The sequence below is a fragment of the Struthio camelus genome, chromosome 15 (assembly GCF_040807025.1).
Source record: "Struthio camelus isolate bStrCam1 chromosome 15, bStrCam1.hap1, whole genome shotgun sequence".
Taxonomy (NCBI): domain Eukaryota; kingdom Metazoa; phylum Chordata; class Aves; order Struthioniformes; family Struthionidae; genus Struthio; species Struthio camelus.
In genome coordinates this window covers 20,245,903-20,268,297 of record NC_090956.1, presented here as the reverse complement: position 1 = coordinate 20,268,297, position 22,395 = coordinate 20,245,903, and the positions used below count along the sequence as shown (strand labels likewise).

The 22,395-nt window shown below is 39.9% G+C and overlaps 1 protein-coding gene across 7 annotated transcripts in view; it reads left to right on the top strand.

Annotated features, from left to right (window-relative positions):
• TBC1D24 (TBC1 domain family member 24) overlaps positions 1 to 19,258 on the top strand; it is a 32,061-nt gene extending 12,803 nt beyond the window's left edge. For 4 of the 7 annotated variants that reach the window (XM_068909147.1, XM_068909145.1, XM_068909146.1 and 1 more), the window contains 7 exons: positions 1,552 to 2,586; positions 4,883 to 4,900; positions 9,393 to 9,551; positions 10,537 to 10,600; positions 12,430 to 12,525; positions 12,969 to 13,203; positions 14,527 to 19,258. In XM_068909147.1, coding sequence (XP_068765248.1) covers positions 1,628 to 2,586; positions 4,883 to 4,900; positions 9,393 to 9,551; positions 10,537 to 10,600; positions 12,430 to 12,525; positions 12,969 to 13,203; positions 14,527 to 14,681 — 1,686 coding nt within the window. In that variant the 5' untranslated portion in view covers positions 1,552 to 1,627 and the 3' untranslated portion in view covers positions 14,682 to 19,258. The remainder of the gene's footprint in view (positions 1 to 1,551; positions 2,587 to 4,882; positions 4,901 to 9,392; positions 9,552 to 10,536; positions 10,601 to 12,429; positions 12,526 to 12,968; positions 13,204 to 14,526) is intronic. The other 3 variants (XM_068909149.1, XM_068909148.1, XM_068909150.1) reach the window with 1 other exon arrangement.
• The last annotated feature ends 3,137 nt before the right edge of the window (positions 19,259 to 22,395 follow it).

Sequence of the window (22,395 nt, the reverse complement as noted above, 5' to 3'; positions counted from 1 at the left end):
AGTCCAAACTGAGAGGCATCCTTTCCAAATGTCATAAGAAATCCTGCTTTCACAATTGAAGTGAGGAAAGCATGTTGCCTTCTTCAATTACAGGCTGAGAATTAGTTTCAGACATTGAAGGATGTAACAAAAACAAATGTTGACCGTTTCTCTTTTGCTCTTACATTTTACAAAGACAACCCAAAAAGCATCTTGTCAATACAAAAATGTGAAATGTTTAGAAGGGAAGACCTGTCTTAAAGCCTGAAAGGCACCTCTGTGTTGCTGCCAGGCTTTTAAAAGAAGAGTTAAATTTTAAAATTTCAAGTTATGGTTCCAAAATACCCAGATTAATATCTAGCCAGCATCTAAAACTATCTAGATTAAATGTATTGCTGTCCAAGCTAATACTAACTATATGTTTATGGACTTCTGCCTACCTGAGGAAAATGTTTGTTTTATTATACCAGTAGCAAAGTAGGGAGAAAGAGTCGTCCACTTTGACGATGTATCTACCTTATGAGTTGCAAATCATGTTGATGCACCTGTTGTAAAAAGTAGCGTTCCTATAAGGTGATGCATGGAACCTTGACACTTACCTGTTGACACAGTGACAACTGAAGTTTTTTGGAAACATTTCAGTAATTGTTTCTGTTACTTTACCCGTCCTATATAACATCTTAATTGTACAAAACAGCTTGATAGGGCTGTTGCATTTCATAGGGATTGTTACCTTTGCAGAGTCTGCAGAATCAGTAGGCGTGCGCTCCTACCTTTAACCTAGCACTGAGAATACATTGATAGAGGTTGCAGCACTGGGCAAACCTGTTGTTTGTCCCCTTCTAGTTTTGCACTGACTTGAGTAAAACTAATCGAAGTATGGGCACCAGTGTTGCAGTCATGCTGTGTCAGCTAGGACACAGATGGACTTTTAAACTGGATCAGCTGATAAGTTGTGTAAACATGTCATTTAAGGAATTAAGAGGCTAGGACCTGGTCCTTCATCTTCCAATGTTGATGATAGTAGGCCCTCTAGAGGATGATTTGGTCATAGACCTGCATGCAAGCTCAGAACCAGAAGTCTAGTGCAGTATGTGAGAGAATTAGGAGGCAGTTTCATAAGGTTATTTTAAGCTAATCTAACCCTGCACTGCCTTCAGAAAGGGTGGTTCTGCCTTGTAGTCTTTGTGCTGGCACTAGCATTGATCTGTACATCTCGCTGATCCAGCAGAAAAGAAAAATTGTACCGGATCAGCGAACTAATCTCTGTGACCGTTTGGCCGCATGAGGGAAATTCACTTCATGTTGAGGTGTCCACAGGATCTGCATCTGGGTTGGCCATTGGTAAACTACTTCAGTAGGAGTTATTGACAAGTATATAATGAAAATGGAAATAAAGTTTGGGTGTGTGTTGTGTTTTTTTTTTTTTTTAAGGCATGCCTCTAACTTTTTTTGCATTCGAAAACAGTCTTGACAGTGCAGGAACAAGCTGAATGTGTGTGTCTAAAGTAAATAGGAGATGATCTGTTATTCAAGTCTCTGATTATTTTTTCCTTTCTTTCCTTCTTGCAGGAGAAGCTGTGAGTCATTTAATGACCAGATAAGGTCTCCATTCTCATGATTTTTCTCATATGCTTTTCCTGGCACCATGGATGAATACAACCGCTTTGTGGATTGGGAGAAAATGGATGTTACTGTCCAAAACCAAGATCCAAAGGAGCTAACCTGTACCGAATTCCAGGAGCTCAAACAGCTGGCCCGGCAGGGCTACTGGGCCAAGAACCACTCTTTGAGAGCCAAAGTGTACCACAAATTAATTAACAATATTCCATGCCGCACAGTGACTCCAGATGCAAACGTGTACCGGGACATTGTTGTGAAGATCATTGGAAAACGTAACAGTGGCTCCCTTCCACTGCCAGAATTTGTGGATAACAGCCTGGTTCCCACGTACTGCTTGAATGCAGAAGGCATTGGGGCAGTCAGGAAGATAATACTGTGCATTGCAAATCAGTTCCCAGACATATCATTTTGTCCAGCGCTGCCTTCTGTCACAGCTTTGCTCCTCCACTACAGCAAAGATGAGGCAGAGTGCTTTGAAAAGGTTTGTCGCATCCTTGCTTGCAATGATCCATCTAAGCGGCTCATTGATCAGACATTCTTAGCTTTTGAGTCCTCCTGCATGACCTTTGGTGACCTAGTTAACAAGTACTGTCAGGCAGCACATAAGCTGATGGTGGCAGTGTCTGAGGATGTGTTGGAGGTATACTCTGACTGGCAACGCTGGCTTTTTGGAGAGCTGCCCATGGTATACATTGCTCGGGTCTTTGACGTGTTTCTGGTGGAGGGCTACAAGGTTCTCTATCGTGTTGCACTGGCTCTTCTGAAATTCTTTCACAAAGTCAGAGCTGGGCAGCCCATGGAGTCTGACAGCATACAGCAGGATATTCGATCTTTTGTGAGGGACATTGCCAAATCAGTGTCCCCGGAGAGGCTTTTGGAAAAAGCTTTTGCTATCCGACTTTTCTCGCGGAAAGAGATCCAGCTCCTGCAGATGGCCAATGAGAAGGCTTTACAGCAGAAGGGCATCACAGTCAAGCAGAAAAGGTAGGGCTTTCCCAAATGCTACAGGTAGTCTTTTTGAGTGATCCCCAACAAAATGAGATCATGAGTTTTCTCGTTGTGATTGAGTGAGCGCTCACTCAATTCTGAGTGATTGGTGGGGAAGGGGAAGAGTTCTACTGGTGCACGCTGGTATCTCCTCTGATTCTTTTGCTCTGTGGACTTGATTAGAAAAAGTCAGCAGCCCCAAAATTAAGTGTTGCTGAGATTGTAGCTAGAAGTATAACCTAAGTGTTATGACACAAGATAAATGAAGCAGTATCTCATAGCTTACTTGATGATGAATTTGTAACTACCTTTTACAGGTACCTGTTCATTGCAAGAATTGTGTCACAAAAGTGTCTTTCACAAGCTGTTCTTAAGCTAGAAGGCATTTTAGCAAAACTGGAAGAACACTGATAACTTGGAAGAAAAATACCTAAACAAATATGAAAAATAATTCTTAAATAAGAGACTACTTGTATAAATTTCATGCTGTCCAATATTGTAAATTTAGCAATTTCTTTACTGTAAGTAGGCAGCCAATGTCTTGGAGTGAAAACTTAATTCAGGAGTAATTTTAGTAGAGTAAGGAAGAAATAAGCAAATCTTATTTACAGGTTACTTTTAAAAGTAGTTTGAATGAAAGCCTCCCAAAAATCAGTAATAATTGTAGATAGGAGTTAGTCTATTTTGTGACAGACAGGTACATATACTATTACAAATAATGATTTTGGAAAAACCATGAAAAAGAGGAGTGGGGATTCTGAGGGATGCTGACCCAAAAGATGATTGCATAATCATGATTTCTTTTTAGGTGGGGGGAGGAAAAGCCCATGAAACTAGTTACGTGACAATTCTGCTCCAGTGTGGTAGTAAAATTCATAATAATAAAGCTTGGCTAAGAGCTTTCCCCATTTATACAGAAAAGGCAGCAATATATTAATCTAAAGATAAGTATCGTGCAAAGTCCAAATGTACATGCGGTTAAATACTGGAATTGTTGTCACAACATTTTATTTCTCTTGAAGCCTTCTGTAACAACAGAAAACTTCTCCTAATCATTTTTGAAATCATTTTGGAACGTTCAGATGTTTTACTGGTTGTCCTGGCCTCTGAAAGGAGGATAACTTCTAGAAGTCAGCTGGGGTCAGTAAGTGTGATATCTGGTACTTGGTAATATCGAGGGACAGGTTTTTTTCTCTACGTTTGTAAAAAATCAAAAGGTACCAGCCAATGATGCATTAGGACCTCACAGCCAATTATGTTGCTGGGTTAGTCACAGTAGTTTCATTGTACCATGGTTTTGACATATAAACTTGTCATAATTTGACCTATAAAGTAACATAAATGTTAGCTGAAACTTACACAGGTACAATATTCTCCACGAAGTTCTTGATCATTTCTAGCTGTTTTTGGAATCACAGTTTAGTTTGATTTTCTTCTATTTTACCCTGCTTGTTCTTTTGGACCTCTTGGAAGACACAGCTTTGTCAGCCTTAAATAGTTCAAGGCCTTGAGCCACTGGAATATCATGTTAGATAGACTCCAGACCATTGCATTCGAGACACAAAACAAGAAGTTTCAACTCTCACAATCTAGGTACGTCTTTCCTTCCTGTCTTGAGGTTTAGAAGAGTCGTAAAGTCCCTTTCACAGTACGTTCTTCAGCAACAGAATTAAGATTTTAAAAAGCAGAAGTTGCTGCTGCATTGAAATGTTATAGAGGTTTTTTTGCTCAGAACAACAGGGGTGCCTTGAAAGCAAAACGTAGTAAGTTTATACCCCAGTAATGCCGATAGATACTGCCACAACAGGCAGAATTGCTAATGAATAGCTTTTATTGTCTCTTGGCTACTTATGTAAGCATACTAAAACTTGTAATAATCCCCTGGCAAGATGCAGCTGCAAAATAGGCTGGATTTGGATCCTGCTGTAGGCAACAGTGACTACCTCAGAAGTGAGCTTTCTCTAATGCTGAACAGAAAGTGAATTCCATTGTCCGTATGTGTTTGGCCTGGGGAACAAGATGAATAATTTCCCAGATACTTCTGACAGGTAGCAAGAAGGAGAAGAATAGATGTTTAAAGGAGGGAATATTTTAACCTATCTTTTTTTTTTCCCCCTTCCCCTCTTTCTTGGTGATTCAAATCAAACCTTACTCTGTTTCTCTCTAGGCTCCTCTCATTCACTTTGTTGCGGATGTAGGAAATCACTGATCTTTTCCTGTCTTTTTTTTGTCTTTCTCTTTATACGTTCTCCTTCTGTCAATTCCAAACCCACTGCACCCCTCCTGTTTGCAGTGTTACATCTCCTAAAAGGTAGGTTAAAACACTTAAATCTTTGCACTTTTGCTTTTTTTTTTCTTGCCTTTTTTTTTTTTTTAACTGCTGTCTTTGCTTGGCTAGTTATTTTTTCCAAGGCTGTCATTATTTCTAATGCTGGGGCAACAGAAGCAGGACAGCAATTGCAGCATCCAGTTGCTGTGTAACTCCTGAATGCATTCTCGCAATGGTAATTCAAAGCACCTGCAAAGTTGTAAGATAAGGATTCATGGATGGGCCCAGCTAGTCAGCATGGCACTTTCATACAACAATACAGGCCTATTTTTTCCAGAATAGAAAAGTTTAATGTTAGTGATGGGATTTAAGTCATCTGTACACTGGAAGAAAAAGCTTTTTTTTTTTTTTTTTTTGGCAATATCTCAAGTAACATGTGAAGTCCTCAGAACTATGGGGTGTTAGCTCACATCCAGACCTGATATAGGCTGTTGCAAAGGATGTAACAAACATGCTCAGTTTTTTCTTGTGCACACTTTTTGCATTTATTTGAAAAGATGTTGGACTGAAAACTATTTGGAACACTTCTAAAAATGACTTGCCTCTATACGAGATTACATTTATATTTACCCATATAGGGTTTTTAAGAGGAAAGAGGACAGACTTTTTTCTGCTATATAGCAAAGATCAGAGTTACTCAGCTATATAGCATTAATGGTTAATTGAGTCGTTCATCAAGTCTTAGTCTGAAAAGCAAATTTTAAAGAACAAAAATCAGTTGGACTGTGATACTTGATAAGCAGAGAACCTAGAAAGAAGAAACAACACTGGCCTGTGAGTGTTTGTTAGCACAGCTGTGTGAATTTAAATTCCAATGCCTTTGAGACAATCTTCTGGTTTTGTTGCAGGTGCCCTGAGTTAACTTCAGTGAGAGATGCACACTAACAATTGTACTAACTTATACAAATCAAATTTTGAATTAATTTTTTCATGTTTTAATGTGCAAAAGAACTCCTTAAGAAGCAACTTACCAAAATATATTTTGTATCATATTCAGCATGTTGAGGATTTTACCTCCAATAAATTATCTGGCTATTAATTCCAGCCAGTCAAACCTTCAAAGTCCATGTATTACTATACCCTTGTTACAAGATTCTGAAAGCAGCAGAAAGCCTTGAATTATATTAAGTAGCACAGAGTTTGCGTTTGAGGGGACTGATGTAGATGCAGGGTGTCTCTTTACACTGGTCTTAGCACTAAATCAGGTTTCAGGCTTAAACACCTACAGCTGTAATTTATAACTGACAAAATGTGACTTCTACCATATCTTTTTGTCCTAACTCAAATTATATTGGATTGTAAAGCTTATGCAGAGCCTGTAAGAATTGATCCAAAACAAAGGTAAGCAAAAAGAAGTAATTTAGAGTTTAGTGTTTAAGTGTAGTATTTGTTAACTGTCTTGTAACACGTATAAAGCCATCCACTGTGACAGCTGCTACCATATGTCAAAGTTACCTGATTTTATCGTCAGGATCTTTGGGGTCTCCAAAGCACTTTGTATTAATGATATATCTGTAAAACAATATTCCTACTAAAATAACCCATAAGCTGTTGTTAAACATTTAAATTGTGCTACTTTCTAATACAGTAATAAAGATTTCCCTTCAGGGTAAAAACAATTGGACATGTGTTTTCAACATCAGCAATCAATAGAAAACTGTAATGCAGATCCCAGTAAGCTAACATGAAGGATTAAGAAAATCCTAATGGAGGATAAAATCTTAATTAAATTTACTCAATTCTAGTGACAGTTTTGCTCAGTGGATGTTGTAACGCAGTGTTAATCCGAATTCAGTAGTCTTTCAAACTGCTGCTTTTTATGAGATTACCCTGAAAGACTTCTGGTAGTGATGAAGGCTAACCTTCATTTCTAGCAACCAAAAGCTCTTTTACTTACTCAGTTTGTGTGCTGTTCACTACCACTCATTTACTACTTTGAAAATCAGTCGTCCCACTGAAGTAGATGGCTTTCAGTATCCTAAAAGAAATAAAGCCAAAAATGAGAGGATGAGTATAAGTTAGTTACTTGTAACTCTACTTACAAATTCCTGAAAACAGCAAAAACTTTGATTTTTGTTAAGAAGCTTGGAGTTTGGATTTGAGGGGACTGATGTAGGTGCTGGCTGGCTGTTGACACTGATTTCAACACAAGATCACATTTCAGTCTTAAACACCTACAGCTGTAATTTATGACTGGAAATAGCAGATCGTTTTATTTCAAATCGCCCAGTCAAGCTAGAGTCTAGGTTTTACTGACAGAATTGTGACATTAAATATAACATGCTTCACAATGATTTTTCAAGAGACAATGTCATGCCTTGAGTAGTTTTCCTTTTAAATGGCCGGTATGCGGCTAAGTGCTTTTTAGTAAACCAGAAAGATCTATTTGTAAAGATGACAATCTACCGACATGTAAAAGTTGTAGGAAGGCCCAGGGTGCTAGAAGTGAAGTTTAATAGGAATGCTGATGAAACACAAGGTTAGAGTAAGGTTTTGTTAGGAAAGAGTCCTTACTACAGCAGTTTATGGGAGCCAAGAGGAGGAACAGAGACAAAAGAAAGGTACGCTGAAGTTGAGAGCCTTTTGGGAGCAAGTACTAAAATTTAGTACTTGAATCTGTGTAAGTGAGGAAAAAAGTACTGACATAACATGCAAATGATGAGCCTGAGACTTTTTTGTTTGAGGTTTAGCAAGTATGTTTAAAGCTATTTTAATAATATTTGTTAAAAAATTTTAGCTTATCTACCCCTTTTTTTCCTTCAGAAATCCACTGTAATAAACTAGTTGAAAGTCTTGGATGTTTTTAATTCCTCGAATGTGAGACAAATCTAATTTCTAATGAACTTAAAACAATGACTTGTTTCTCAGGTCTCTTCCATAGTGCTACCAGTCTTTAGCTGCGGACCAGGTAAGATAGGAAGGGCTGAGCCCTAGAGTAAGATTCCAGAGATGTGGGTTCAAGTCAAGATTTTTTCAGACCAGTTGATCTCCCCTGTACCTCAGTTTCCTGTTTAAAATAGCATCAATAATGATGATATTGTAACAGTGATATTGTAAGTTTTAAGACACTTTAATACTTGTAGCCTGCTAAAATGTTACATGTCCATATAGGTTCCTTGCTAAGTAAAGAATTCAGGGCAGCAATGCAATTAGTGAGTTTGTACATATTACTGGAGGAAGCAGAGTCATTTTATTTTTTGAGTGACTTAAGGAGTCACCCCATTAGAGATGCTGATACTAAGGCACCTATGATAAATTTCAGAAGTGTTTCCCAATTTCTCCTAGCAAGCACTACTTTAAAGAACAGTGCAAATGCTGATGATTTCTTGATAATATAAGCAAGAACATTTTAAAAATATTTAGTATTGAGTGTTTTAGGGAGCAAGCTAAGCTATTCTGATGTATACAGATACACAGTATTGAGGTGGTCTTTATGTTCCATGAAGCTGAGAGGAAAGAAATGCAGATCTGTCAGAAAAATAGTAACTCAGCAAATAGTTGCATCTCTTCCATAAACTGAGCCCTTGTATGGCATGCAAAGCAGACTATCCAAAGGCTGGCTCAACTAACTGCTACTCAGTAACTTCATATCTTGTATAAGTTCATACTGCATTTCCACCACGTACTTGGCTATAACACTTGCATTTTAAAAGGCTTTAACATCAGTCATGGGTGCAATAACACTTGTTTAATCTCCAGGCGCTGAGTTTATGTGTTTATTTAATCTGAGAAATGAACACTGGTTAAGATGTTTTCATCGTAACATTATCGCCTTCAAGAGTTTAAGAGTTATGAATCACTTCTCCTCGCTGTATCAAACCCGGGGTGGCGGGGGTTGCTTTCCAGTATGGACTCTCTAGCGTTCTCTTAGTTCATGTTTTCAAGTTTTGTCTGTAACCGTGAGGCTAGAAATTTCTTTGGTTCTTAATGAAAGTAGGGATCATCGGTAATGACATGATTCCAAGAGCTGGAACTTTCCAAAAGCTTCAGGTATGTGGCTTGGAATAAAATTGCATAACGTGGTAATATTCTGATTCCTGTAAGATTGCTGAGGCAGGACCTTGGCAGGGAGCGGTTCAGATCCTTTCTGTTGTCTGTGCTTGAATACAGTCACCAGTGAGACTTGTCTCAAATGGCAAAGATAAATTTGATCTATTCAAGGCCATGGTCATCCTAGCTGGTTTACCATTATGTCCTCTATGTATGCAAGCACAGGCTACTGTTGCCATACTGAGGTATCGCTCCAGCTTTTTCAGTAAAGCCACTAACTCTCAAGGATTCTGTTTGACTCCAATAGTTTATTTTCTTCACTAAGTAATGGCCTTCTAATGCCATTTTAGGAATGGCACACGTACTGAGGTTTTTTTGGTGTTCAGGACTCTCTTTGCATGTTACTACCCAGTAACCAGAAACCGTTCTTTTTGTAGTTTCTGTTAAGCTATTGTTTCTCAATGTTTTGTGTTGTATTTCTCAGGCAGAACGTGCACTTAGCAGTTCATGCTGAGAACTTCAAGTCTGAAATTGTCAGTGTGAAAGAGATGCGAGATATCTGGTCCTGGATCCCAGAACGCTTTGCACTTTGCCAGCCACTCTTGCTTTTCACAACCCTAGAACATGGGTGTAGCCTAAGCAGGTAATTACAACTTTCCCTGCACCTCTTTATTGTAGGATAAAAAAGAGCAACTGATGAACTGCTTACTGGATTAACGTAGAAGCCGTGCATGAAGTAATCTGAAAGATAGTGATGGAATGCAAATGTGACATTCTTAACAGCTTCAGCATTTAACTAGGATACTTCATATGCCACAATGGGAAAAGCCATTTTAAACTATCCAAAACCTACTGGAAAAATCGAACTTGCATCAATACACAGAATATACCACTGGTGTGAGACTCATTTGTTCCTTGTTTATTATGAATGGCTTAACTCAATGGCTGCACTGTAGACTCTCTTGATGGATGAGTTTGAATGTGGCTATCTGAAGCATAAGGGAACTGGAAGTTGGAGATTCCTCTGCAGTTTCCCTCTCACTATGAATCTGATCATGGTGATTATTAAAATGGGATAAAGTAGACATGGATTTTCCTTGCACTTGACAAACAATTGGAATCATATAGCTCCTAATAATGATTTTGGTATCTGAAATTCTGTTTCTGAGGTGGGGGGTTGTCTGCTGTCCCAGCCCCATGCCTCTGTGAGAAAGAGCAAAAGCAAGCAAAGGGAAGGAATCGTATTTCTTTTCTATGAAAAAAGAAGGCTCTTCAGAGGCAGCCTTCACTCCATGGGCCACAATTTCCTATATTCTGTCTAAGGCAAAATGCTGTAAAAGGCAAATGTTGTGATCGATGGTCTTGTGTTCGTTATGCAGAGGCACGTACAGAGAACTGAGTAGGAAAGAACTGTTTAACAATCTTTCTTTGCAGTCACTCCTGTTGTTTGCAATGGACTGCTGAAGGCACTTGCAGAAATATGCTCAGTCTTGAGGGGGTGGTTTTTTTTTTTTTTTTCATGCCATCAACTGAAGGAGTAGGTGGTGCCTGGTATTAAGGAGGGAAACGCAGGAAAAGCAGGTGATGATAGTAGTGGGGCGCTCACTTAATTGTACTGTACATTACAGGTTCTATTCTCACAGTGAGGGACATGAACCCACTCTTCTCCTCATCAAGACTACAGCAAAAGAGGTGAGTGAGGTGAAAGGTAACTGATAACATTAGGTTTTAGGCAATTATGTAATGCTGTATTGCAATACACAATGGTTTATAGTAAAGTGGAGAAGTAAGGGACCTGGAAATTGCTGCTTTTTTTTTTTTTTTTTAGATAATGTATGCTTTAAATTATTCTGTTTGATTATGGAACTGTACTTTCTTAGGTAAATCTTGCAGACTAGGTCTTGGTCAGTTTTTCTTCCTCTTTTAAGCAATGTGAGATGATGAACTGAAGTAACACTCACAGAGCTCTTGAACAGACTGTCTTACTCACAGGAACAGAGGAGAGAGGCTGTGGAATTGTGGAAAGCAGCTCACGATCCATAGAAAATATTTTCATTTTCCTCCAGGACACGAGGAGAGAAAGTAGCAGACATTAAATGATGTGAATAATATTGTACACCATAATGTGAACACTAAAGCATTAGTTTCACCTTATGGTTATTTAAAAAAACGTTTAATGCAGATAGGCTTCCTAAAACCTGAAATGGACTGCACACAAGTGCCTCATCTAATGAGAGCTGTTTTTCCACTCTACTGTGCATGACTTCTAAATATTTTGTGTATAACATTAAGCTATTAATGCAGTCTATAAGCTTATATTTCTGCGTATGTTCCTGCAGGATGACTCCCCATGAAGCAAGCACCTTTCTTCTCTCTACCCAATGCTCTCACCCTTAGGGCACAGTTTCATAGAGTTCTGTGTACTGTTATTGGCAGTCCCAAGCCTTCATTGACATGCCAGTGGCTGATGTAATGCCTATGATTATCTAAAGGAAATATAAGGCATTATTTTTTTCTTATCCTGGAGCATGTCACAAAGTCTAGCTTTGTAAGTGCTACTAGATTTTTACAGTGCAGTTACCCTTCAAAAAAAAAAAAGCTGGAAAAAAGTTATGTTTGTTTTTAAGGGGAAAAAAAAGAAAAGTTACCTTCTGGATTTTTTTGGAAACATCAGATCAAATGTCATTTCACTTATTTTCTCCGTAACAAAACCAGTCCTTAGGAATTTTTGTCCTAGGAGCTCTGCTTGCAATGCTGATAGAGACTTCACAGCAAATGTATCTTAGAAGAATTCTGCAAAACCTGTTTTAATCATATTTTTTGAAAATAATGCAGGATTGCTTTGATCTTATTCTTAGAGCTATATTGTTTACTCTGTCTCCACTTGACAGTGATACTTATTGCTGGCAGTGAGATATAATTCTCTTGCAAACAAAGGAGCCCACAGAAAAGCTCAACGCTTTAATGTTGTTTTTCTTTATTGGAAACCAGTTCACATTAAACCACATGTTGCTGTTCTGAATATGCTGCTTTCGATACCTGTAATAGCTGGGCATTGGTTTAGCTAAGTTAGTTTTAATCTGCAGTTTGAATTGGAGAGAGAGCCCAAGGCCAACATTTGCTAGCAGAAAATTCTCAGCCAAGAGTGCTGATATTGTAGCTTGTGACAGACAATAGTGTTGTTTTGAATGCAAAAATGAGAAAGTGGAAGTCAGGCTTTACAAATTTGGAGTGATTTTTATTTTGGTAGCTGAGGTTATGTTGGGCTGATTCTCCTTTGGGCCTGAGAGATGTAAAATAATTTTTGAAACTCTTAGGATTTGAAGGGTATTCCCCAGTGGATTAAAGCCGTTTAAATCTATCTTTAGATATAAGTACTTGTGCTGCTTTAATCCACCAATCTAGAGATTTTGAAAATCATACTAAATGAAATTGTTCTGGACTCTGAAATGTTGGTACCAATTGGTTTAACACACTTTCTTCTTCAACGGAAAACCTCCTGACCTTGCTGTTTGTGCTAGGTTTGCGGTGCTTATCTGTCAACTGATTGGAGTGAGCGCAGACGAGGAGGGAACAAGCTGAGTTTCTTTGGGACAGGGGAGTGCTTTGTGTTTAGAGTAAGTAAAATTTGACTGTCACTACCCCAGTACTGAGACACAACCACTGTTATCGATACGAGTAACTCACACTTGCCTTCCACTTAGCTGGATTACATGCCCTTCTAGTTTTAAAGTCTGCTGAACTCTTAATTTGGAGGGAAATTTTTCCTTTTCAATTCTAGGTGAGTCTTTTTTCATCCAGAGAGGTGGGGCATTCTCTTACAAGAAAGGTAGCTCGGAAACCACTACATCATTTCTTCAACCGCCTAGAAGGCAAAGGGATAAGGGAAGGAAGTAAAATCTACCCTGAAAGACAGTTTGGTCCAATCTTTATTTGTTAACAGTGCACTGCTAATAGTGTGGGTGGAGTCTGAGGGGCTTTAATGCCACTTCCTATGCAGAGCTCTCAGCATAGTGAATATTCACTAACTAAATTTTTACTCTTCTCTTCACTTATGTAGCTACAGCCAGAAGTAGAACGCTACGAGTGGGTAATAATAAAACACCCAGAACTAGCCATGACTGTTTCTGAGCCAGAAAATCGTGCCACGCAGGCTTCTAGTACCCTTTCCTCCAATAGCGTCCCATCAGATCCCTCAGATCGCCTTTCTCCCTTCTTATCTGCTCGGCACTTCAACTTGCCTTCCAAAACAGCCTCCATGTTCATGGCTGGCAGCAGCGAATGCATCATTATAGGTAAGTCAGTGTTAGAATCCGGACATATATCCCACCAGCTGTTCCTGTCAGCTACAGTAGGTGAAAGGTTCACCTATATTTAGCATATATATGTTCAATATTGCTACAGTCAGAATGAGAAAACTGGCTAAGACCTGATATTACCCAGCAAAAACTTTCTATCAAAAACTTGCAAAGCTACTTTAGAATAAAAGCTTTAGTGTAACTCATAGGCAGGATGAAAATATAGCTATGCTCAAAGCTAATTTATGATGAGAAGTAGTTCTGGAAGAGGAACTTTACTTTGCAGGGAGGTTTTTGCATCGCAGGGTAAACTATAACAGATATTCATTGTTCTTGAACTGTATTGGATCTGTGGTGCTGCTGACTAGGGCAAAAGTCTGCTCAGTAAAGTAGTCATCTAAATGAGATTTAGAAGCAACAAGTATGAATCTGTAGTTGCCCTTGCCACTTGTTAGGAGAGCAACTAGGCCAGTGATTTCAGCTGTAACAACAGGTACCTGCTGGATTGCTCCAGTATCAGCTAGGATGGTGAAAGTTAGAGCACGTATGTCACTGAATTGGAAGTCACTGATAATGATGTATCACAGATTGTTTCAGAGATCTTTATTGTCCATTAAAAGTAGTAATAAGACAAATACAGGCTTGGGTAGTAAATATGTAGGAATTAGTGTTTTATACAATTTCACCCGTAGACCAGAATTTCTCCTCTTTTGATTTTTCAGGTGTTTTTTTCTACAGCCATTTTTACGCAGTAGACTTATAAGCAGCAGGAGAATCTTTTTTTCTGTTTTCCTAAAACATTTCTATCTGTCTAAATGTATTTTACTTCACTGCATTCTCTGAGTCTAAGCTCTGTAAAGCCTGGCATAGATCTACAGATAATCAAAATGCTGTTAACTCTGGTATACTTTATAATGATTTAGAAGACCAAGCCGGTGCTGTTACTGATGTGTCTCGTTCCTCTCCCAGCTTTGATTTGTTTGCTAAATGCCATGAATTTTTCTTTACTGGAGTGAAAATATGTAGTTGGTAGCTGGATCCTCCTGCACTGAAAAACAAATCTTAAAGGCAAGCATTTGAATCAAGCTTTTTGGTCTTATTGCCTTGCAGTAATTTATAAAGTTATTTCCTGTTCTGATAGTTTCATTTAAAAGCTATGCATGTGAGCGTATTCTGTCTTTAGGTGTAAACAGTAAGTAAGCATCATAAGGCTTCCAGTTTCTCCCATGGAAAAGCACTTAAGTTCTTTTCTTGTGTAGCAGAGTTTCACATCCTAAGAAATGCAGCGACAGCCTAACACTTGTCTTTGCCTCTTTGCAGGAGGTGGAGACGGCCAGGCTCTCTACCTTGATGCAGATCTGAACCATGGAAGAACAAGTCACTGCAATACTTTCAATAATCAGCCGTTGTGCTCTGAAAGTTTCCAGATCTCTGTCTTGGAGGTGTGGGGCTTCAGGGACACCATGAATGGTTGACATGACTATCATCCAACAACTAGTTTTGCAGGTGTCTTAGGATTCCCAAGACAAATTCTAAACCCAGGAGCCAAGTTAGAATATAATTTCCACTGGGCCCAGTATTGTCTAGTATTTACTAAGCAGCACACTTGAATGCAGGGCTTAGTTGTTTACTCCTTTATTTAAGACAGGTCAAGGAGGAAGTAGTGTGAAGTATCTGATTAACTCCTTAACCCTTTACCTCTAGAGATCTGAATTCAGGTCTTGATATTAGGTAAAAATGGAACAGTAATGATTTCAAACCATCCTAAATGGGTACAAATCCATATCATAGGATAGTTTTGCAGTTCAATGCAATGCAAGTTGTCAGAGGCAAAGAGCTTGCTGAGGTGTACTGTAGAGCTGTGTGCCCCTGGCACCAGTATCTGGCTTGAGCCAGTAATACCAAGTTTCCACTCACAGGAACATTGAAGACCCCAGATTTGGCAATAAGGCACTGGTTAATAAAATCATTGCCCTACTGTAAGTGGACTTTAAACAAACGAATCATAAGTTATTATCAGTACCTTGTGATGAGTAAGCTATGAAAGCATTCAGTTCAGAAAAGAAACCATGACTGCTAATTACCCTTCTCCTTGCACCTGAACCCATGGCACATTCCAGTTGCATCTGTTTGAGGAGTTCGCCTCTCAGAAGAAGGCATCCAGACTGGACAAGGATATCTCAGAGGGTTAATTTTGTTTACCTTCCTATTCCATATCAGTATAATGACTTCAAACTGACTCACATTTCGGGCAGCTGCAACCCAGTAGCTCGGACACTTCCGTTTCTTCATCTTTCCTGGAAGCTGAAATGAAGCTTTAAATCTGAGAATAACAACTGAGCTAATATCAGTAAATCAGCCATTGGGGGAATTAGCCATTGGGATACAGAAAATTATGCACTATCCAGAAGTAAATGGAGGGAGGCAGAAGGGGAACCTTCTGAGTAATATTGTTCTGGGAGAGGACCAGTTTTCCCAGGAGAACTCTAGGTGACACCACTTCTCCACATTGTGAGTCTTGCCAGTGATAGAGAGTCCTGATAAAGGTAACGCTGCTGCCTACAGTATTCTTCTGGTAGAGCTTGGATGAGGCGAAGTTGTTGTTTCTCGTTCCTGAGAATTGGTGCAGTTCTCTTCTGCAAGAATGCTTTGTAGTCTGTGATAACTGGATGCAATTTCCCAGTGTCTATGTCTAAAACTTTTTGTGTCTGGCTGTGGAACTTCTCCCACATGAAGCACATGTACAAAAACATCCAGTGGATGGTCCAGAGCATACCACTGAATGTTTCCAGTACTTCAGTAAATGGCTCATTAGTAAGATTTGCCACTATAGATGAAATGAGGGGAAAGAGGAAATGCTGGTTTCTTCAGCAGTTCAATTCAAGCATTTGCACTAGAGTGGGGGAATACTATTTCTACTTAAACTTGAAGTTTATAAAAGGGGAAACTTAAAAATTGTGGTAATAAAATCTCAGCTAGGCTGGACAGGGTCATGTCAATATTCAGTGGTCACAGATGAGTTTGATGATGCTGACTTGTTCAACTGGCCAGCAAAGATGATGTGTGATAGTAGAATGTAGAATAAAGCGTATGAACAAATTTGGAATTTCTTCTTAAGGTGCCATTCTGAAAAAATTTTCCAGATTAACTTAATGAAATATTAGACTGTATATACAACATTTTAAGATGTCTTTTGCAGTGTTTATATTTGCAATTAGATTATTTCACATTGTCTGAAAGACAGCATTGGCCTTTCTTTTTTTCCTGTTTGCCACTCAGAAAGTTCTGTCTAGCTATTGAATCACTTACTGCTTGCTTTTTTCATAGGTTTACTGTCGGTTTTTGACTGAACTGGAAAGGTTGATATAATTCAGTTATACTAATGGGTATCGACAGGAGGGCACTTCAACAGTCATATCTTGTTTCTACAAACATGCTGCCTGATGCTGCCTTCTATTACTTTTTTCAAAGCTAGCTGTATCACTTTTGATATTTGCTACTGTCCTATGAGCTCCCTCAGACAAAAGAAGTCACTCCAAATGTATCCCGTTTAGTCGAATCTCTTAAATATAGTGGGCTCTCTTACATAGTGTTTTCCATATCTCCTCTCTTTGGAGTTTGCCTATAAGTTGCCTTACCAAAAAACAAACAGCATTAACTTTCACCTTGTTAAGTTGTCAGATTTCCTAGAGCTGTGTGTTGGCAGCATTTGTAGGACTTAAATATTACATTCAAATAAAATTAATTGTTTTTATCTGCAAAATCTTTCCTGCAGCTGGCAAAGATGTGGTTTTCTCTGTCCCTATCCCTGCAGTATGTAATTATGTCATTGAAACTTGAATACTATACCATTTCTTAAGCCATATCTGAAAAATACTGTTCCTTTCCCTTCTCTGTTTCTAGTGCACAGAAATTTGGGTGTTTGATTTCAGAAATCACTCGTAGTTGGTCACAAAGTCATCTTAGTCTGAGAAATCAAGGAGCAATACTGAAAATCAGTGAGATTTAGACATCTGAGTGTCTTGGGCCTCTTTCAAAGTCAGTCACAGGCCTTTGCCCAGATTCTGTTGTCAGATGAATACAGCTTCTGATCACTCTGGCGGTGAAGATCCACAGAGGACCCCTTTTAGGCAGCTTATCTGAGTGGCCAACTACAGTCTTTTTGCACAGGACTAAGGCTAAATCTTTTTTTGACTCTTGAAGGAACACGTTTGGTGGCAGCACTTGGTTGGTAGTGTCTAACAGTTGGTCTCTTATCTCGGCACTTGCAGTTGTGAGGGAGGGTATATATACTTGGAGCAAACACTGCCCCACTAGAACAATTTGAGCTATGATGTATATGTATTTTTAAATCACTGCAGGGGCTGGACACTGTTTCAAACAGGTAAATGGGTAATCCTCCTTCTATTGTCTATTCTATTCATATCAGTCTTAAGAGGTGTATGTTGTAGCAATGGTTTTAGTTTGCTGTAGCACTATCCTCCTGCAGATATCCTGGAACGCTAGTGTAGTTCATATGTTCTAAGTCTGAATAGCCTAAATAACCAAGAAGCTGCAGTAAACTAGCAAGAGGAATTATACAAAGCTGTGTCATTCTCATATGTTCCTTTGCTCAGTAAAAATGAATGTTCCTTTTCATGTGCAAAACTTCATGAATAATTCTCTTTATAGTATTGAGACAGCTAGAGAAAGACTGCCTCACTTGTGTTTAACCCTCTGATGCTTTTGGAGCTGCCTCTAGCTCAGGAGCCTAGAACTTCTCTCTAAGATGCCAGCCTGCATCTCCCGTTATATATCAAGGTTCATGTATCAAGCCAACAGTTTGTGTGTTACATACAGGACTCGAAATGGAGACAACAGTACCGTTTGTAAGAAGACAGCTGCAATGTGCATTTTACCAGAAAGTTAACATTATGTGAAGTAGCCACCTGTGAAGTGCTTTGAATGCATTATAACTTTGAACAATCACGGATGTGCCCTCCCTCTTCTTTGTAGTCCCGCTGGTAGTAATGACAGTGAGTCCCAGCGTCATTTCAGTAGCTGTGCAGCGTGAAGCCAGGGAGCTGAAGGCTGAGCATCACCTACTGTCGTTGTGGAAGAGCATATTTGCTTTCCTGGGAAGCTGTTTTTGCTTTGTAATAGTCTCTTGGACAGTCAGGGAAGGCAGAAAAGATTATAATCTCTTGGTGTCAGAAATCTGAATTTATTTTAAATGGTAATTAAGTTATTTTCAGGCCACAGGAACTAGTTCTAGCTGTTAGCCAAAGTGACCAGGCTTTATCACTGGACCTAAAAGCTGTCATTCCTACAAATCATGCACTTTGAAGCATTGTCTTTTCTGATGAAATAAGTTAAATGGAAAGGGGAGAGAGAACCTCCATTTCTTCTGTGTTGAGAAAACAGAAGGCAAATTGGGAGCGTGCGGGGGTGGTTACCATTCTTTAAAGAGTTAAACTTAATGCCAATGGAAATCTGTGTTTAGCTATGAGGGGGTGGTGCTCGCATATCTGTGAACTGCTATTCTGTGTGTGTGTGTGTGTGTATTGAAAATTGTGTACTTTGTTCTTCAAACTCTGTCCTTATTTTTGATGGGGAATGAGTTTCCCGTGCCTGCTGACTATACAGTGGCCATGGCAATGCTGATGCCACAGCAAGCAGAGACCAAGAACAGCTATTGCATTGGAAGAGCTCAGCTGCTGCAACCAACACCTGGAATCAGTTCATCAGGCAGATCAGAGGCTCAGACCCAGCTGCTCATATGTGAGATATCTTTTTACCAGCCCTGTCTTGAATGTACAGATTATTTGGTGTGTTGTTTTTCTTCAGATGAGTGGTGGCATGGTGCTGAATTGATTTTCTGCTGTTCAGTTGGAATCGCTGCCCTACATTGATGCTATTTTTGACACTATATCGCGTCCTGGATTGTATTAAAAGATGTTTGACTGTGAAGGCTCCTGACTTCATCCTTCAGCAAAGCCATAGAGTTTTTCTGTCTTGCGGACCTTTTATCAGTTTAAGCATGTCATTAGTTAAATAAACCTTCATGCATGTATTCTCTCTCATATGATCTTTTCTCTAGAATGAAACCTAGAGCAGTGATTAAGCAGTTTCTGAACACTTTATCACATCTCATAAGGTTTCCACTGAGATCCGGCACCAAACTGACTGTGAATAAGTTTAGATCAGCAGATTCAGAAATGAGGTTCTAAGGAGTCTTCCCGTTGGTAGGGCTGGACAGTGTTTTCTGCCCTGGCCCAACCTGTATCTGAAGTAGAGTTCTAGAGGTGCTTTCTGATTATCAACAGTTGTGTTTCTTAGATGGGGCTTAATAGTGCCATTGCATCCTTTACGTTACATGTAAATGTCATCCCTGATTCCACTACAGTTCTGCAGTCACTTTTTTGCACAGCTGTCACTAGAGGCAGTTCCTTACTTGTGCTGACACAAGCACGGTGCTTGGCAGCAGGCAGTCCAGAGCACTGAATCAGGGAATTACTGTTTAAAAACACTTTCGTCCCCCCTCCCCACCTCTCTTGATGGCTTGATTTTTAACCTGAATTTCTTCTCTGGCCAGGTCCCTTGATAACAGCATGGTTCCTTTTTGCTGTAGTTCAGAGGCATGTTTCTAGTAGTAGTACTGGTTTAAACAAATTTTCCTGTTACTTGTGCCTGGTCTTCAGCAGTGCCTGAAACTCTTAAGTTCCTGTAAGTTTCTATAAGTCTTATTGGTACAGTTGAAAGATATCAAGATTTTCTGCATGCAAAATATCTTTGGAAACTCCCCACAGGCAATGACCAGTGAAGTAGAAAAGGCTCAGTTCGAGTCTCCAGTGAAATTCCACTAAAAGGCTCAGTTTTCCAGTGAAATTCCTGGCAGGCAAGAAAAAAATTTTTTTTACACTTCTCATACACAACATGGGGGCCTCCTGTGTTCCTTTACAGGTCATTTCTGAGAGCAAAGCTGTGGTCTAGCATGATGCAATGTGGAAAAGAGGATGTGCTGAGTTTGCAGAAGCAATTCAGTCTAATTAAATGGCAACTGTCCGTACTGCAATGTCAAGAGACAGTTGGTTTGCTGTAAAGAAAGTCTGCAGCCACTAGAGGTTACCCTTTGACTGGTTATCAAATAAAAAAAACTGATTGTCTCCCTCCATTGCAAATAGAACCATTTTTACAAGCCCAAAGTCTTAAAATTTGGTAAACAGAGATTGTTAGGAATGGTACTTTCTTCCCCCCCCCTCCTCAAAGACACAGTAGGAGTAGGGGAAAGGGTATGAAAGTAGGCGTCCTCCAGATACCCTTGATTTTTGAAAAGTGACCCTAGCATTAAATACTATAAGCCACAATTTTAAAGCTCCTTTAGGAGAGAAACATTGTGAAAGCGAGTAACGTGCTCAGTAGCTGGAAAATGTAGTTGAGAGACCATAAGAAACTCAGCAAAGCCGGCCACTGGTTTTGAACTTCACAGCTACTTTTAACTACATGACTGAAGACCTGAAAGGAAAATTCTATGCTTGATTGCATCAAGTCATGGGAGCTCTTTGTCATGCCCAGAGGGGCTTGATATGAGAAGTTATGGGTGATGTCTCACAGGAATGAATGGTAGGTGGTTCATAATGAAGTTGGAGGAGTCTTAACTCCTGGGAAAGAAAAGCTGTCCTTTGCCTTGCAGTGGTGCTACAATTTGGGAAGAAAGCATGACACTTGCTTACTTGTGCTTCCCTGCCCCCTCTGCCCTGCATTTTCTATGCACTGCTGTTCAGTAGACATAATGCTGGTATCTGCTGCATTGGGAGAAATTTTGCTATGAGCTGATGGGACAAGACTACTTTTGGTAGAGAATAAATATAAAGGCTCTCCTGCTTTTTTAAAGCACTGAATTGAGTGTTTTCAGCCCTGCCTTGGATCATTCTTCCCAGGCACCACTTTGTAAGTTGTACCTCCTCTGAATAAGCAGCTGGGAGGGTTGTAGTGTGACTGCTTTATTAGGTGTTTCCTCCTAGTGTCTTAGGCTGGTTCTGACTCTTGGTTTTCAGATCACACAATGGGCTGTTCAGTGGAACTGGATACACAAAGCAGTAATCCAGTGAGCAATGTTCTAAAGCATTCAGCCCTGTCTTACTAGCTTGGTGCTTGATTCTGTTGTGCAAATATAGATAAGGCACTGGGACTGTCTACACTGTCCCTCAACTTAGGTACACATCTCCCTGTTGCTGACACAGGCTCAGTTCATTGACAGTTCATTGCTTGCTTGGTGATTCACCTTCCTTTTCAGTGGCTAAATCATTTTCTAAACTTAATGGCAGTATTCTCCATCTGCCACTGAATAGCAGGTTTTCTAACTGGTCTTGTAGCCCTTCGCATGGTCACAAAGGGAAGGAACCAGTTTTGCAAACATGTAGGGCAGACAGCAAGACCACTGTTCCAGTGATTGGCCGGCCTTGTCCTTCCGGCCTGCGTGAAGTCTGATCCTCCATACCATAAACAACTGAGAGTCCAAATCTCTGACCTGCAACTGTTCCAGACCAACCAGTGCCAGTGTTGGTTTGACCAGCTCAGCAGAGCAAGCTGGCTGGTACTGGTGCTCCCCTCCTTGCTGTGGCTAGGGAACAGTGTATTTCTGTTCCTCAGATGTTTCTCCTCATGCTGTGAAATCCTGCTTCCTTAAAGGTCCCTGGGTTAATGTGAAGACCCGCTTTTGCCCCCTCACACTGTGAGGCGCTTTGCTGGGCTGTATAAACTGCCTCAAGCAGTCATTCCCTTTCAGGAACTGCTGAATACAGCCTTCGGTGTCAGTGTTACCTTCTACAAGGGTCTAAATGTGTCATGTTTTGGGGGCTCTGAATTCAAGCCCAACAAAGACCACAAGTAGAATCAGTTTGTGCTCTCAGTATGTATCCTTTGGAGTATCAACTTGTCCAGTTTTTTTCAAGGAATATTCAGGACTGAAACCTCTAGAATTTGTCCCTTTAAGAGCTGTTTGCTGGACTGGATATAAGCATGTATCCAGGGTAATATTTGTCCCTTCACCTCTTGCACGCTGAAGCATATGAGCTGGACAGAGATGGAGTCCTCTGCTGTGAGAGGGGCCTCCTGTCTGCTTGAGCGACACAAGGTTAGCAGCTAGAGAGGGGGAAGGGTGTCTCTCTGAGGCAGGGTGTCTCACAGCTCAAGTCGTTTCGGCCGATT